The following is a 17,592-nucleotide window of genomic DNA, read 5'->3' on the forward strand; positions in this document are numbered from 1 at the left end:
CCACAATTCCTTTCTTCCACTCCCTGCCCTATCCCTTCCTCCCCTTCTTGAACAGAGGCTGCTTAGCTTAGCAGTGGCAGGAGTCCCTCTGAGGATTTGATTTTTAAAAACCATTGAAGAGGTGTAAAGGACCCTGCTTGCTGAAAGGAAAAGGAAGAGTGACTGGGCCTCCCCCAGGTCATCCCTGTCCTGAGCAGGCACCTGGGAACAATTAACTGGCATAGTCTCCAGAGAATGACCCAGGTAAATATATGCTAAAGAGAAGGAGAATTTGTACAAGTAGATATAAATCAGTATGTTGTCTTTGTTGTTGTTGTTACTATATGTCACCAGACCTTTATATACCATGAGAAGACCATTATTAAAGAGAATTCGCTAGCCCTGGGTATTTATACTTAGAACATGAATACTATACCTCACTTTTTGGAACCACTTTTTTCTCTAGGTAAAGTCATGAAGCTGAGCCCCAAAGCAGAAGAAGTAGCTACGTTCTTTGCAAAAATGCTCGACCATGAATATACTACTAAGGAAATATTTAGGAAAAATTTCTTTAAAGACTGGAGAAAGGTACTGTAACCCCTGTGTTAAAATCCTAGTACCTTGCAAAACAGTCAAGTACTAAGTAATTATAATCTTCCAAAATATTTCCTGATGTAAAATTTGAGTTTTATGGATTTTTGTTGTATTTAAATTTGTGAATTTTTTGTCTGTTCATTTACTATATTATGTAGGGTTTCTGTCCAACAAAAATACTTGTATATCTTTGCTGTTGGCTCTCATGTGATTGCAGGAGGGTATCAGATTAGGCCATACAGAAAACCTCAACTCCAGTTGCGCACAGGAAAGTTTGTCTCTGCAGGACTGCCCCACGTCGGCTGTTGCAAAGAGAAATGTTAATCTGATGTCCTACTCCCTGTTAATTCTTGCTCATTTGTTTTAGGTACTTTCTACTCTTGAAACCACATATGCTGTATCTGCCTAGGTGATTTTTAAAAATCTCATTATTCTCAATTTGGATAATATGGACAAAGGCAGCAGCAAAGTTTACTTCCTGAACTAGTTCCGAAAAGCAGATTTAATAAATGAATAGAATAGGGGTAATGTTTCTAAGAGAGAATCAGTATGGAAATGTTTCTGTTGTTACTAAAACAAATGATTTCAAACTTGTGTTCATATGCCTCGGGGCAGTGTGCCATGGAGTCTAAGAAACCACATTAAGAGTTCATCTTTTTCCATGATAAGTCATATTAAAACATTTTTACATTATTAAATACATATTTTGTAATAGAATAAAGTAGTTCAACTGTATTTTTTTTTTTTTTTTTTTTTTCAAAATTCATTAATTGAGATTGGCTTCTAGAAACCTTTGACTGAAAAAAATGGTGCTTGGGTGTAATTGCAAAGAAACCCAAGGATTTATTAGTATGTTTTTGTTTCATCTTCCACTTTTCTTTTGACTAGGAAATGACTAATGAAGAGAAGAACATTATCACCAACCTAAGCAAATGTGATTTTACCCAGATGAGCCAGTATTTCAAAGCCCAGTCGGAAGCTCGGAAACAGATGAGCAAAGAAGAGAAACTGGTACTACAAAATTTATTAAACCTCTGGAGAATTTTGGAATCATGATTGGTTTATTTAATTTTCTTGTTGGTTCTTATGACAAAACATTGATTTGAGTGATTTCACATCATTCTGTGCTAAAGACTTAGAATTCTCAAAGTCTAAATTTTCTTAAAAGGTCTTAGTTAGACTGAAAATTGTGAATGAGTACTTTGCTCAGTAGGTCCCTATAGGAACCCTGGTGTCTCAATGACCTAAAAACCAGTCAGTAACTGCAGCCAATAATATAGTAATTAAGGATGGGCAGACCTGTCCCACAGTGGCTACTGGACATTAAGGATTTAAAACAGATGAAATCATACTGGCCATGTACCTCCCTGTTTTTTGATCTGGTTAACTCTGGAATCTTGCCATGCTCATCCATCTCCATCTTCCAGCCTTGGCCATCCTCATTACTGAAGGATCTTTCTGGTATCCAGCTGGGATGTCGTTTTTCTTGTACAGGCTGCCTGTTTTTATTTAAAAAAAAAAAAAAAAAAAAAGTTTATTAGAACCAGCTGCCCATACTTGTCTACATATTATATATGGGTGTGTTTATGCAACAATGACAGAGATGAGTAGTTTCAAAAGAGACTATGTGGCATTCAAGCCTAAAATACTTTCTTTTTAGAAAAAGCCCCTGAACTAGAGGAATCCAGGGTAGAATTTCATTTTTTCCAATCACAAGTCCAGAAATTAAGGATTTTAAGGAATTCTCTGCACTTCAAATCCCTGTAGTTTCAGTATTTTAAAGGACTTGCATGTTTATATAATTTAGACTGTTGTATTTATGTAACTCATTATTTCATGGTACTTATTTGACCATTGCTTTAAAAATTAGTGAGTTACTATAAGAATGTTAAAGGCATCAGACTCTTCATTCACAGGTAAGTCTTATCCTCAACATTCCAAGTTAGTGAAATTTAGTATATTATTTACTTCAGGGGCATTTTGAAACTTAAAATATCACTTTGGAGCTTTGTTCTTAGAATTTCGATTCAAAGATAGATTTTATAAACATCTCCTTGCCAGAGCCCCTGCCAAGGACACCTGCTGCCAGCCAAGGTCTGTGTCTGTTCCCATCCACAAGGCAGCAGGACTTAGTTAAATTGAATCAATAAGTATATAATACGGCAAAGAGTCAATAGAGGGTAAGGAGGTTCAAAATCTCCCCCATCATACCCCAGCTTTTTGGAACAAGGATCATAGTATAGAGTGTATATACCTGTATCCCTATGAAAGAATTAGTGACAGATCTGTCTGGGTTTAAAAACCAATGTTTTTAAGCTGTTTAACTGCTGTTTAACTAAATGGCTTGAGCTGTTCTTTCATGAGGCTCTATGAGATTTCTCCATCTCCTGTTTTGACAGTACTCAATAAAGCAGTATGAATTTTTAAAGTACATTTAAAAACACCTGAACAACACGTATAAACATATATCATTTAAGACACAACAATCAGTTTTGAATTTAGTTGAAGTTAACCCTTACAAGCAAGTCTTTTTGGAGAATTTCAGGGTATTTAATTTTGAGAAAACCACTAGAAGTTTCCCTTTATTTGAACTTATTTTTTAATGATTTTCTGAGTTTTCTCTACCTTGACCTAGTCTCCCGCAAGAGATGAAAATGTATTAGTAGAGAACAGCAATCTGAATCTATTTTGAGTACTTTCTTGCTATCTTCCAGAAAATCAAAGAGGAGAATGAAAAATTACTGAAAGAATATGGCTTCTGTATTATGGATAACCACAAAGAGAGGATTGCTAACTTCAAGATAGAGCCTCCTGGGCTTTTCCGTGGTCGTGGCAACCACCCCAAGATGGGCATGCTGAAGAGACGAATCATGCCCGAAGATATAATCATCAACTGTAGCAAGTGAGCTCATACTTCATCCTGTGGGCCAGAAAGGAGGTGGAGGGCGTCCTTTGTTCTCAGTACTTGGGAATATTTCCCAGGTTACACAGGACTGTTTGGGAAGGGAGATACTTAAGAACAGGACAGTATTTCCATGTATAGGTCTCCAGATGTTTTTGAGGTACAGTAGTCTCCCCTCATCCATAGAGGATATGTTTCAAGACCCCCAGTGGATGCCTGAAACTTTGACACAATTGCTATCACTTAGAACCCATTTCTGTTAATGTCTTCCACCTACAAATTTAATGCCTTCTCCATCTTTATTAAGTACTTATCATATACAGTGGCTCTAACTTTTGCAGTTTGAGGTACAACAGCAAAACCAGCACAGCTTTCTTTTTCCTTCCCAGTTTCACAGATGGAAGATTCATTCTTACCTTAGATCTTAGCAACTTAAGCATATAGTTTTTTGTTTTTTTTCTTAAGTCCAGAACTTTCACCTTTCATTTAAAGTACTCTGCAGCTTCTCTTTGGCGTATCCAAAATGCCAGCATCACTACTTTTGCACTTTGGGGTCGTTATTAAGTAAAAGAAGGGTCACTTGAACACAAGCACTGTAAAACCATTAGAGTCAACCTGATAACTAAAGCAACTACTAGGTTACCCAGGGGCAAGTGACGTGTACAGCATGGATATGCTGGACAAAGGGATGGTTCACAGGTCCTAGGCAGGACTACAAGAGATTTTATCATGCTCCTCAGAACAATGTGCAATTTAAAACTTATGAAAAAAAAAAATTTTTTTTTTTTTTGAGACGGAGTCTTGCTTTGTCACCTAGGCTGGAATGCAGTGATGTGATCTCAGCTCACTGCAACCTCTGCTCCCAGGTTCAAGCAATTCTCCTGCCTCAGCCTCCCAAGTAAGTGGGACTACAGGCATGTGCCACCACACCCGGCTAATTTTTGTATTTTTAGTAGAGACTGGGTTTCACCATATTGTCCAGGATGGTCTTGAACTCCTGACCTTGTGAGTCTCAGCCTCCCAAAGTGCTGGGATTATAGGCTTGAGCCTAGCCATGAAATGTTTATTTTTGGAATTTTGTATGGAATGTTTTCAGATGACGTGGATGTTTTTAGATGAGGGTAACTAAAACCTTACCTAAGGTGGGACTACTGCATTGACTGTTAAGAAGATAACTTGGAAAAATATGTGGTAAAATCATTCCTTACGTCTCATTTCACTATCCTCTTGCTCTGTTATTTCCAGAGATGCCAAGGTTCCTTCTCCTCCTCCAGGACATAAGTGGAAAGAGGTCCGACACGATAACAAGGTTACTTGGCTGGTTTCCTGGACAGAGAACATCCAAGGTTCCATTAAGTACATCATGCTTAACCCTAGTTCACGAATCAAGGTAAGGGGATAGCTGATAGCTGAGATACCGGTTCGTAGAGCTGATAATAACCCTTTTTTGTTGAAATATAATGTTTCGTCCCCTAGAATCACTTTGACAAGTTAAAAACCCTCCCCATTGAAAGAATGTAAGCACTTCGATAGTTAGCATTATGGTGATCTTCCTATAGTGCCTCCATTTTTTTTGGTCACATTGTAATCTTATTCATTTATTAATTCACAAATATTTACTGAAATTCCAATATATGCCACACACAGTATATGTTTGGTGCTAGGAATTATGTTGGTAAACAAGATAGATGTAGTGCCTGCCTTGACATTGCTTATACCATCCAGTGGTCAGAATGTGTTGAAGTGTGGTGGTTGTATATTGGCTTTCTTCCACTTCCTCACCTTTCTTGGCTATGAGAAAGAGAATATAATTGCTGTTTATCCTGAAACAAGTTGTAAAATCCAGTGTCTTATATTACTTTTGGCTTCCTTACAGTCTCACCTGGGTAGGTTCACCAGGGCCAAATGAAATGATTGTGTGTGAAAGTACATCATAAACTATGTTACATACCTATGCGTTGTAATTTATTGATACTGTTATTGCAAGGAGATAGCTGTCTTGGGAATCAGTTCTTGTTAGCCAAATAGCTAAGTATATCCAGCTTTGGAGAGTCCCACAAACTTCTTCCTGGGAAGAAGTTTCCAGTTTCTTGCCTGGCCTCACTATATTGCTTCCTCTTCCTTGCCTGTGTTTTTGTCTGTTAGGTTTATATTTCATAGTATATTGGAGGGAAGAAGTTCGTGGGACTCAAAAAAATATCTGAAGATCTGGCTGCCCTCACTATATAGCTTCCTCTCCCGCCTCTTCCCTCAAAACAACCAAGCTCTTTCTCACCTCTGGGCTTTCAAAAGCCTACTTTATTTTCTCTATTAGAAACTATGTAGACTGTGACTGTTTTATGTGCAGGAGACCTGGGACTAAAGACATTCTTGATCCTGGTTCATAGGTTATAACATCTGTTAAGATGTGAAAGCCACAACTAAAAAGGCTGTGTGAACAGGGAAGACTAAACTGTATATTTTTTGGCTTTTAGCCTTGTGTTCTTCTATATATCACTGTTTTTCTAATGAAAAATACCTGTTTATATATTTTCTTCAATTATAAAATACACTTTTCCAGCCAGGTGCAGTGGCTCAAGCCTGTCATGCCAGCACTTTGATAGGCCAAGGCAGGTCGATCAGCTGAAGTCAGGAGTTGGAGACTAGCCTGGCCAACATGGCGAAACACTGTCTTTACTAAAAATAAAAAAATTAGCTAGGTGTGGTGGCGGGTGCCTGTAATCCCAGCTACTTGGGAGGCTAAGGCAGGAGAATTGCTTGAACCTGGAAGGCAGAGGTTGCAGTGAGCTGAGATCACGCCACTGCACTCCAGCCCTGGGCAACAGACTGAAAGTCTGTCCATCCCTTCCAAAAAAATAAATAAAATAAATAAAAATAAAATATACTTTTCCTAGTTTGGTAAGTACAAAATCAGAAAGAGAACCCTCATGATGAACAGATGAGTCATTTAAAGAAACATGTATCCCTCATCTGAAGTATCACAAAGCTGTATATATACAGAAAAACAATAGTTTTAGCCCTCAAGGAACTTATAGGCTGGTGGGCAAATTAGGTAAGAATTCAGTTGTATTAGAAGAAAGATAAAAGTTAAATGCATTAGATAAACAGAGGAGTTATTTGCAGCACCTAGAGATAAACAAAAACTTTTATGAAGAAAATTAGGTTAAAGTTGATCTTAAAAGTAGTATTTCAAACAGAGAGAACTGTGTTGTGAACAAAAGGGGAGGGGTGGTAAGCAGCGTATGTTGAGGTATAGGGGTTGTAAAAAGGAGTGATAAAAATAATTACCAAGTGGTGATGGTTGCAGAACATTGTGAATGTGCTACTAAATGTAACTAGTGGTAAATTGTATGTGTATTTTACCACAACTTAAAAATCATCAAAATGACAGTATTAAAAACATTTTCACATAAGTTGACATTTGGATCATTTAAGCATACCGCAGGTATACTAATGACACTATTTATAGATGAGAAAATTTTGTCTCTGGGAGGCCCAAAAACTTGCCCAAGATTCAGTGGCTAGTAACTTGAATAACTTAAATCTTCTTAGAATATAACTTAGATCTTCAGTCTCCTTATGCTTTCCTGTGACATCTACTGTTATAAATGCTGCAAAGGAAAAGTACAGGGTACCATTTGAGAGTATACCAGAGTACCTGATCCAGCCTCTGGGGTTCAGGGATGGCCTGAGGAAATAAATTTAAAGGATAATGTAAAAAAAAATTTTTTTTTTTAAGTAGTATCTGAAGATCTGGCTGGCCTCACTATATAGCTTCCTCTCCTGCCTTTCTTGCCTCAAAACTACCAAGCTGTTTCTCACTTCTGGGGTTTCAAAAGGTTACTTTATTTTCTCTATTAGAAACACCCATTCGCCTATTCTTTCCAGGGATACAATCCTATTCATTCTGTAAATCTCATCTTTGTTACCTCTTCAGAAAGGCCATCCCTGAACCCTAGAGGCTGGATCAGGTACCCTGGTATACTCTCAGATGGTACCCTTTACTTTTCCTTTGAAGCCACCAACTTGGGATTTAAAGAGGGAAGTAACACCAGATTTATATTGTGGAAACTTGTTACATAATTGATCATTCTACTGCTGCTTTGTAGAGACTGGATTGGACACAAAGCCAATGAGAGGCTGTTGCAGTACTTCAGGCAAGAAATGGTGATGGCTTAGACAAATGATGGCAATGGGGATAGAGAGGTGACAGATACATATGTATGCTGAGTACTTGTACAGGTAAGGATTAGAGTTAATTGTAGGAGCCTCTCTGAGGGCTGAGATCCTTGTTAGACAGACCAGGTAGAATGCCTCAAGGGCAGAGAGCCGGCCAATTTTATCTGACATTATCCAGCTAACCGCTATACACAACAGACATTTTTGCAAGTTTCTGGATGATGGTTATGGTAGTGAACCTAAAAGTCACCCACAGTTAGACTCTGAACCTTATTCTCAGGACAAAGTGCCTGATTTGAACTGCAGTGGGATCCCAAGAGGAATCATTCAAGGCCTGGAAAAGTGGTACCATTAGGCGAAAAAGAAATGATAATTTCTTGAGCTTGCTCTCAGTTCTCTTTTAGACTGTCTCCTAAGTAGAATAGTGCCTTGAATCGTTTTTATATTGCCAGTGGAATAAGCATTCTCTTTTTAGATTAAAAATAAAATAAATAGATATAAGCATTAGGGGTTTATTTTTAATTAAATATTTCAAACATGCAGGAATAGATAATCATGTAATGAAAACTTGTATGTCTAACATCTGGCTTTGTCAAATCTTAAAATGATGTCCTATGTGCTCAATTATTTCATAAAAAATACTTCGGTAAACATAGCTGAAGCCACCTGTATAGCATTCACCTCCTTCCCTATAGATTACTATGAATTCCATGTTTTTATTCTCATGTATATTTTTTTGTATTTTTACAGTATATGTGTGCATAAACAATATGTAATTTTACAATATGTAACATACCAGTAACCTGCTAATTTAAAGCCAAAACTCATTTTTACAGTATGTTGCAAACTATTATACACTAAAAACATATATATTGTAAAACCATATGTATAAAACAATATGTTATAAAAACATACTATAAACTAAAAACAAAGTTTTAGTTTTAAATTGGGTATGTTATTGGGATCATTCTGCAACTTATTTCTCTCCAGCTTTGATTTTGAGGTTTTATTATCTTAACCTACACTTTTAATTAATCCATTTTGTTACATGGTATTCTATCATATAATAAAAACTTAATTCTGTTGGGTTTTATAGGTTTTTTGAGACAGTCTCACTCTGTCACCCAGGCTGGAGTGAAGTGGCTGATCTTCGCTCACTCTAACCTCTGCCTCCCGGATTCAAGTGGTTCTGGTGCCTCAGCCTCCAGAGTAGCTAGGATTACAGTCACATGCCACCATGCCCAGCTAATTTTTTTATTTTTAGTAGAGATAGAATTTGACCGTGTTGGCCAGGAGAGTTTTGAACTGACCTCAAGTGATCTGCTCACCTCAGCCTCACAAAGGGTTCCAGGCATGAGCCACTGTGCCCGGCCTTTATTCTCTCGTTAAGAGGCATTTAGAGTTGTTATACAGTCTCCTGTTCTTATAAACAGTGCTGGAAGAAACACATTTTTCTTGTGATACGGATGAAAATTTGTTTTATACATTCTTTATTAGATATTTCCAAATTGTTCTCTTAAGTACTTCAATTTACATCATTATTCTTCTCCCTCCCCTCCCACCCCCACCCACACAGTATTCCTCTTTTTCCATATCCTTGCTAACTAATGTTTCTGAAGTTTCGCTTTTTACATTTGGATCTTAGATCCAGTAGAATGTATTTTGGTGTATGGAATGAAGTTGAAATCTAATATATTTTCCAAATGAGTAACCTGTTATCACAAAACTATTTATATTACCTCCTCTGTCGTATATCAGATATATCTACATGTATGTCAGACTGTTTGTGAGCTCTCTGTCCTCTTTAATTAGTGTGTCTGTTTCTGCATCAATAGCATACTGTCTTAACTACTGTAGCTTTATGAAGTCTATTGAGTAGGACAAGTTTGTTTGATTTTTCAAAATTGCTTTGGCTATTCTTGGCCCTCTGCTGTTTCATATTAACTTAAGATAAGCTTGTCAAATTGTAATGAAAACTGTTGAGATTTTTATTGGAATTGCAGTACACTTATAGATTAATAGGGGAAAGATACTGACAATATAATTGAGTTTCCAATTAATGAACATGTTATACGTCTCTCCATTAATTCATGTCTTTTGAATGTATCCACCAATATAGTTTTGTAATTTTCTTTGTAAATGTTTTAGACATTTTCAATTTTTTTAAGTGATCTTGTCATTTTTACTGCTAATGTGAATGAGATTTTTTTTTTCCCCATTATGTTTCTGTTGGTTATTCCTGAAGTGGTAATGCTTATAATTTTGGGGTGTTGATCTTTTATCTGGTAGCAAATAGAAGAGGTGCTCAGAGTTGTTTAGGGTTGCTGAACTCTTAGTTCTAAAAGTATCTGTCATTTGGGGTTTCTGCATAGATAATTATCTACAAAAACAATTTTAGTTCTTCATTTTCAGTTCTTATATTTTACGTTTCTTTAAGTTTTACTTTTTATTTTTAAATACAGTTATTCATAAAACCCTAACCCTTGCCGTGGTCAACAGCAGTCACGTCAAATGTTTAATTAACTTCTATACTCAGTGTTTTTTGTATCTCATACCTTCTGAGGTTTCTTGTCTTGTTGAAATACACCCTTTAATTTCTTTTTAGTAAAAATCCAACAGTGGCACTCACTCACCTTTATTTACCTGAAAATTTTTTTATTTTCATCTTAACTCATAATCTGTCTTTTCTCCAATAAAGAAAGTGTCTTATCATTGATACATTCTGTATTCAGGGATAGGTATGTTTTTATAGTCAGACTCAATCTGAGGACTAATGTATTTTATCCTACAGTATTACCAGTCATTACTTCTTGCAGTTTCTAGACCATTCCCTCTAGTTCATTTTTAAAGTCCTATTAGATGAGTGTTGGCACTTTTCAATCTAGACGTCTTTTTTAAACTATGTTTTCATATCTGATTTTTTTTTTCCAACTTTTAAGTTCCGGGGAATACTTCATTTTGGGTGAGTTCTCACTCACTTCCAATTCACTAATTCTGTTTCTAATTATATTTAATCAAAATTTATTCCATCTGTAATTTATTTCAATTATTACTTTTTGTTTTCAAAATTTCGAATTTTATATCAGATTTTGTTTTGTTTTATAATTTCATGTTCTTTTTAGATTTTATCTTTTTGTGCATACTAAATATATTCACTTGAAAGTCTTTGTAAGATTATTCCGTAAAATGTTTCCTGAAAAGAATTCATGTGCTGATTACCGTTGGCAGTTGTTCTGAGCCATTTTCCTTGTGTCTTTGGAAATTTCTTTCTGCAAGCCCTTTTAACTGGGAGATGTTTTTTGTTTATGTATTGTTCTCTTTTCTTCCCCTTCTTCTCCTCCTCTTCATTACTTCCTGTCTTAGAGGGAGTCTCCTAGCCAAGCTCAGCCCAAGCTAATGATTTCAGGTCCTCCCGTTCTTGCGTGGAGCTTGGCTTCCCAGAATGCTGGGTAGGCATGAGCCACCACATCCAGCCTAGAGCACTTATATTGCTACATACTTGGAGCAAACATAATTAAAGCATGACTTACTGTGACCCAGCAGTCAATAACAGATTCGGTTTTGTAGTAGAGTGTTGAAGGGTGGTAACTGGTGGTTTTACTTCATGAAGGGCTTTAGGTCGGCTATGTGGGAGGCTACTACCATCATGATGCTTTTGTTCTTCACATTTCTGCTCAGCCTCCAGAGATGTCTCCTATTCTGAGAGTCATCTTTGCTTACTCTTGTGTTCATATTTTACTTACTTCCCTCACATAATAGTGTTTCGTTCTTTCCCATCTGTGCTCTTTCAAGAAATTTAGCACAAGCTTGATGAGAACTATGAATTTTTGACAATTAAAAAAATTGGAACATTGAAGTGTAAAAAGAGCACCAAGGTGTAGAACAGCTGAAGTGTACACTTTTTACATATCCTGTCTTTGTTCCGTTTCTGGAAATGAATTGGCCTACTTGCAGTCATTGCCACAACTACTTCTAGCCTCAAAGGTCATTGAAAGGGTTGGGATTCTTGAAAACTACAATAACACTTTTCCAGGTACTGAAAAGGTTGTCCTGAACTCATTCATATCTTTTTATGTTCATCCCAGTTTGTTTTTGCTTTTCCTCCCAGGATTTCCATTACACAGACATCTACCAAGTGTATTTCCATTCCCTTTCTCCCCCACTCTGTGCCTGCCACCCATAGGATCTGAAATAGCACTAGAATGACAGCTGGCCTTCTGTAACCTGCAGTTTCAACCAAGGAAACGCTGATTCCAGATAACCCAGGAGTTTCTTATCCTGCATAATGCAGGAGTTTACAAAAGGGCTGCTTATAGGCACTCACTGCTAAGTACAATCCGCTGCCAAGTTTGGAAGCATTACCTGCTCTCACAACCCAGAAAAGTAGCCCTTAGTAAAATTAAGGTTTTTCAAACCAGCCTTAACCTAACAAAAAGAATTTATCATTTGGTTTTCTTTCAAATGAAGTACGGCAAACTTTAGGGTCAGTGTTGAGATCATGTTGCGTTTAGTCCTGTTAAAATACTCTCAGTGCCTCTGCCTTTTTTCTCTTTAGCATCTAGAATTCTCTGAGGTTCCAAAGATGTATGTGCCTACAACCTTTTATATGTAACCACCTAGGGATTAAAGGGCTAACTGTGAAGGAAAATATACTTACAAAGTTCATCTTGGGAAGCTCTCATTTTGGTGAGTTCTATTAGAAGACAAGACACAAGCTCATTTAAAAAAAAAAAAAAGTATATATTCTGAGCCTGATATCTTGGCATAAAATTTAAAAAAACTTTAAATCTATTAATAAGACTAACATAGACCTGAGTGATAAGACTAAAATATTAAAGCTTGTAGGTGATATCATGGTAGAATATGAACTTAGAGTGGATTCCTTAGGACAGAAAACAAGAGAAACAATTAACTAAATAGGCTTCACTAAAAATAAAAAATTATGTTCAGCAAAAGGCACTGCTAAAATAAAGAATCTACAAACTAAAAGAAAATATTTGCAACATGTTTATCTGGCAAAGGGCTTATATCCAGACTATACAAAGAATTCCTATAGCTCTGTAATAAAACAGCAAAAGACTTGAACATATACGATATAAAAGAAGAATAGGAATGGCCAATAAATAAGCAAATGAAAGAGTACTTGACATCACTAATTATCAATGGAATGAAGATTTAACCACAGTGAAATACGAATTCCATTTCTAGGTATTTTTAACCCAAGTGAAATAAAAACATATTTGTCCATGAAAAGACTAGACTTCTGCAAGAATGTTCATAGCAGTGCTATATTCATAAGAGTGCAAAACTGGAAACATCCCAGGAGAGTGGATAACACATTATGGTATGGTCATAGAATGTACTATACTTGTCAGCATTTAAAGGAGTGAACTACTGATACATTCAACAAAATGGATGAATCTTAAAAACGTGTTGAGGGCTAAGTGCGGTGGCACATGCCTCTAATCCAGGCACTTGGGGAAGCTGAGGCGGGTGGATCACTTGAGGTCAGGAGTTCGCGACCACCTTGGTCAACATGATGAAACCCTGTCTTCACAAAAAATACAAAAATTAGCCAGGGGTGTCGCACACCTATAATCCCAGCTACTCGGAAGGCTGAGACATGAGAATTGCTTGAACCTGAGGGATGGAGGTTGCATTGACCCAAAATTGCACCACTGCACTCCAGCCTGGGTGACAGAACAAGACTCCATCTCAAAAACAAATAAACAACAAAATTAAGTTAAAAAGGCAAATAGAAAGGAGTCTATACAGTATGATTGCATTTATATAATAATCTACACTAGGCAAAACTAACCTGTGATGATAATAATCATATTGAAGGATCAGTGGTTGCTTGGCGGAGACTGACCAAGAAGGGAAATAAAGAGCTATGTAATAATACTGGGAAATGTCATCTTCCCCAACACAAACGTCTAAGAGTTACTAGAAAACAGGGTCCAGTTTGCCTCTTCACCTCCTACTTTGCAATCTCGAATCCAGATCCTGATTCCACTTACTCACTCTGCTGAACGGATAGCAACTATATTAGAGAGACAGTATAGTGGGCACACTAGTTTAAAAAGTCATTCAAAGAATGTCACCTACAATCAGTTAAATCATATTTTTACCCATTTCGGAGGTGTGACTGGATAGGGAAAAAAGAGAGGTGGTCAAAGGCAGCCTTGCCTTCTCCATTGGATTCCTTGTCTTGAGATGGTTTTGTGAGACCTTGCCTCGAAGACCTAGATGGATAGTTTATTTTCTAAAAGTAGTCTAAGAAAGCTTGTTCAGGGTATTGAACACTGCAGGGACAAGCATACTTCCTGGAGGCAGTCATCTCCTGCTAGATCTAAGCGGGATGGCTTCTGCCCCTACCTCCATCTCAACTTAACTTGAGAGAATCCTGGGTCCTTGGTCCAGGAGCCCAACTAGCCTGTGAAGAAAAGTTGGTCTGGTAGTATCCTGTGAATGATGTGTAGGTTGGGTTTTTCTAAATCTTGTTTGCCTGACTCCTACCTTACGTTCCAGTGGCATGACTAAACTGAGAAAATGTAACCCTAGGGACTTTGAGACAGGCTTTTGTACTCCATGTGCACTGGAGTGAGGGGAAAGAGGCCATTCCTGAACTGGTACCGTACTGTTGAAGGTGAGCTTTTTGTGTCCAATTTTTCAGTGCATGTGTAAGAATAATTGTCATGGAGATTTATTACCAACTTGTGCATGAGGACAGCTTGTATCTCACCTTATTCACACTGTAAAATTTCAAAATGTACTTAGAAAAATGAGGAATTTCAGCTCCCCAGGAAATAAGACTTAGGCATTTTGTTTTCTCAGCACCAACTATTAAATCACCCACCCACAATAGCAAGTAATTACTGAAACTCTTGTTTTGTAGCCAGACAAGTAGATACCACTGGTACACATGATTGTAAGAGTGCTGATGACTCCTTAGCTTAACTGTGTAAGCTTGAATTTCTGAGTACTTGTTAGGATTGAGACGTGGAGACATTTCTTGCTCTAGGTATCTCATGCTTCTGCACGCCCAGAGCCTGGCTATCTTCTTTTTTTTTTTTTTTTGGATAGGGTCATGCACTGTTGCCCAGGCTGAAAAGCTGGTTATCTTGACCACAGGTCTTATGTCTCAAGGACCATGGGTCCAAGTCATAGTCAGAAACCAGGCATATGTGGTAGAAAACACTACCACTTTTCTTTGTTACAGGTGGGGAAATTAAAAGCAGAGATCCTTGGATTCTTAAATTCCTTCCCTATGTTTATGTCATGTAGTCTGTTTATGCTGTGTAACTCCCTGCTTCTGGGATTTCTTGACTTTTTTTCCCCTTCTCACTCGTCGTTATTGGCTCTTGCTTGTATTTTCCTTCAGCTTGGTAGCAGAAATCTTCACTATTGTTTAGATTCCGTTTTCTCTCAGTTTTAATAACCCTTCATTGGCTTTAGAATCAACTTTTAACCCTTCCACCAAAAGCTCTTACTTTTTTAAAGTCTTCCCAGAAACATAATTTTTCTCAATCTCATCAAGAAATGCTTTTAAATGCAGAAGTTAGAAAATAGTGAATAATTATGGATGGCTGTTCCTGGAAGTCATTGTGTTCCTTAGCAATTACATGTTGTAGTCTTTGGTTCTGCTTTGACGGCTCCACCACATTGTAAATGGTTGTCTTAGATTTAATGGAATTCAGGCTTAGCAGAAAACTGCTATTGGGTCACACTTTTGGCAGCAAGGCTCTGAAATTGATGTGGGAATGGGGGTGATTATACTTCTTGTTGACAGAAGTCAGTTTTTGGGACATGCCATGTGGGTTTTTCCCAGGAACATAAACATTTTATAGGATTAAAGCTAGAAACTTTGGGAAAGCCTCAGAAGTCAGTTGTGCTTGGCAGTGAGACGGGATAGCATACATTCTTACCAGGTTAAATGTGCCAAACTCTCTCTTCAGTACTATTCTTTTTTACCTTTGCGTAATTAAGGTCAAGTTCCTGCTTGTTCTTTTTGTTTGTTTGTTTTTGAGATGGAGTCTTGCTTTGTCACCCAGGCTGGAGTGCAGTGGTGCAATCTCAGCTAACTGCAACCTCTGCCTCCCACGTTCAAGCGATTCTTGTGCCTGAGCCTCCCGATTAGCTAGTTGGGATTATAGGCATGCGCCACCTCGCCTGGCTAATTTTGTGTTTTTAGTAGAGGCAAGGTTTCGCCATATTGGTCAGGCTGGTCTTGAACTCCTGGACCTCAGGTGATCTGCCTGCCTCAGCCTCCCAAAGTGCTAGGATTACAGGCATGAGCTACTGTGCCTGGTCTGTTCAGAGTTCTGAACTTTGATATTCAAAGTCGTCTTTACTACACTGTCCTGAAGTAAACTACCTTTGGGGTTGTGTCTTTACAGGGTGAGAAAGACTGGCAAAAATACGAGACTGCTCGACGGCTGAAAAAATGTGTGGACAAGATCCGGAACCAGTATCGAGAAGACTGGAAGTCCAAAGAGATGAAAGTCCGGCAGAGAGCTGTAGCCCTGTACTTCATCGACAAGGTGAAAGCATCTTCCTATTGGCATTGTCTGGTTTGAGCTTAACAAAGGGAGCTTCTGCTCTGCCCCAGGCCCTGTGGCATATACTGTATATCACAGCTCAACAAACATATAAATTTATTTGTGTGTATAACTGAATCAAAAGTTGCACAAAACAATGCTTAGCCTGTGAGCAGTAGATTCAGATTTTTTTTTTTTTTACTCTATTTCATTCCTTTAGAAAAGTTGTTTATAACTTATAAAATTGGTTAAGTAAACCATGCAGGTATCACCATTATAGTTTGAAAGACCATGCTCTAGAAGAGACCAATTTCTTGGTACTCATGAGACAAAAAAAATTTTGTTTTTCCCAATTTTGTATTGCTTATATTTTAACGTAAGTTTTGAATTGTCTCAAAATTTACACTAGCTTTTTGAGTTTGATTGCCCAGAGTAGCAGCACTCCTTCATTTGCTACTTTTTTCCTTTCCTCCATCCCCATTTCAGAAGACAAAATAGGGAGAAGAGAAGCTTGACTATTTAGCATCCCTGTAGTTTTCACAGGGGGCGGGTGAGGAAGTGACACTGCAGAACCCAGAGTTTCCAGGCCATGCTGACTGATGCTCTGGCCTCAAACAGAATTGGAAGGCTTCTGTTTTGGATTCATAGAAATTGTATAAGAGTCATGTCTCTTCATTCATGGTCATCTTTTCTTTCCTGGGCAGCTTGCTCTGAGAGCAGGCAATGAAAAGGAGGAAGGAGAAACAGCAGACACTGTGGGTTGCTGCTCACTTCGTGTGGAGCACATCAATCTACACCCAGAGTTGGATGGTCAGGAATACGTGGTAGAGTTTGACTTCCTTGGGAAGGACTCCATCAGATACTACAACAAGGTCCCTGTTGAGAAACGAGTAAGTTAATGTAGCCCGTACTGTCTGGCTTGTTTTTCATTATTCAGCAAGCATTGCTTGACTGCTTTGTGTGCTCTGCACTTTGTTGGGTACCAGCAAAAGTGACTTGAGACAGGCATTGTGGCACATGCCTGTAGTCCTAGCTACTTAGAAGACTGAGACAGGAGAATCACTGGAGGCCAAAAGTTTGAGGCTATAGTATGCTCTGATCACACCTGTGAATATCCACTGTACTCCAGCCTGGCCAACATAGTGAGACCCTGTCTCTAAAATTAAAATAAATAAATGACTTGAAAGAGGGGAGAGGTAATATTTGATGTCTTGTGTACCTCCTTTTAATCACTGTCCCACCCTGTATTACCTTTCTGATAAGGACATTTGTCACTTTGCATCTTTACTTAGCCTCTCTCCAACTCCTGACTGAGTGAAAGGTTAATCTGTTAGTCCCCAGATCCCACCACTGAAGAGGGTGCTAGAGCTCCGTAGTCCCAACCTAATTTTTTTCTAA

The 17,592-nt window shown here is 37.9% G+C and overlaps 1 protein-coding gene across 1 annotated transcript in view; it reads left to right on the forward strand.

The window, feature by feature from the left end:
* Positions 1 to 17,592, forward strand: part of TOP1 (DNA topoisomerase I) — a 97,789-nt gene that overhangs the window by 70,596 nt on the left and 9,601 nt on the right. Inside the window, exons 10-15 of the mRNA XM_003936386.3 lie at positions 446 to 567; positions 1,462 to 1,584; positions 3,288 to 3,475; positions 4,721 to 4,865; positions 16,054 to 16,197; positions 16,899 to 17,084. Of these exons, the coding sequence (XP_003936435.1) occupies positions 446 to 567; positions 1,462 to 1,584; positions 3,288 to 3,475; positions 4,721 to 4,865; positions 16,054 to 16,197; positions 16,899 to 17,084 (908 nt within the window). The remainder of the gene's footprint in view (positions 1 to 445; positions 568 to 1,461; positions 1,585 to 3,287; positions 3,476 to 4,720; positions 4,866 to 16,053; positions 16,198 to 16,898; positions 17,085 to 17,592) is intronic.

This window comes from Saimiri boliviensis, chromosome 9 (assembly GCF_048565385.1).
Source record: "Saimiri boliviensis isolate mSaiBol1 chromosome 9, mSaiBol1.pri, whole genome shotgun sequence".
Taxonomy (NCBI): domain Eukaryota; kingdom Metazoa; phylum Chordata; class Mammalia; order Primates; family Cebidae; genus Saimiri; species Saimiri boliviensis.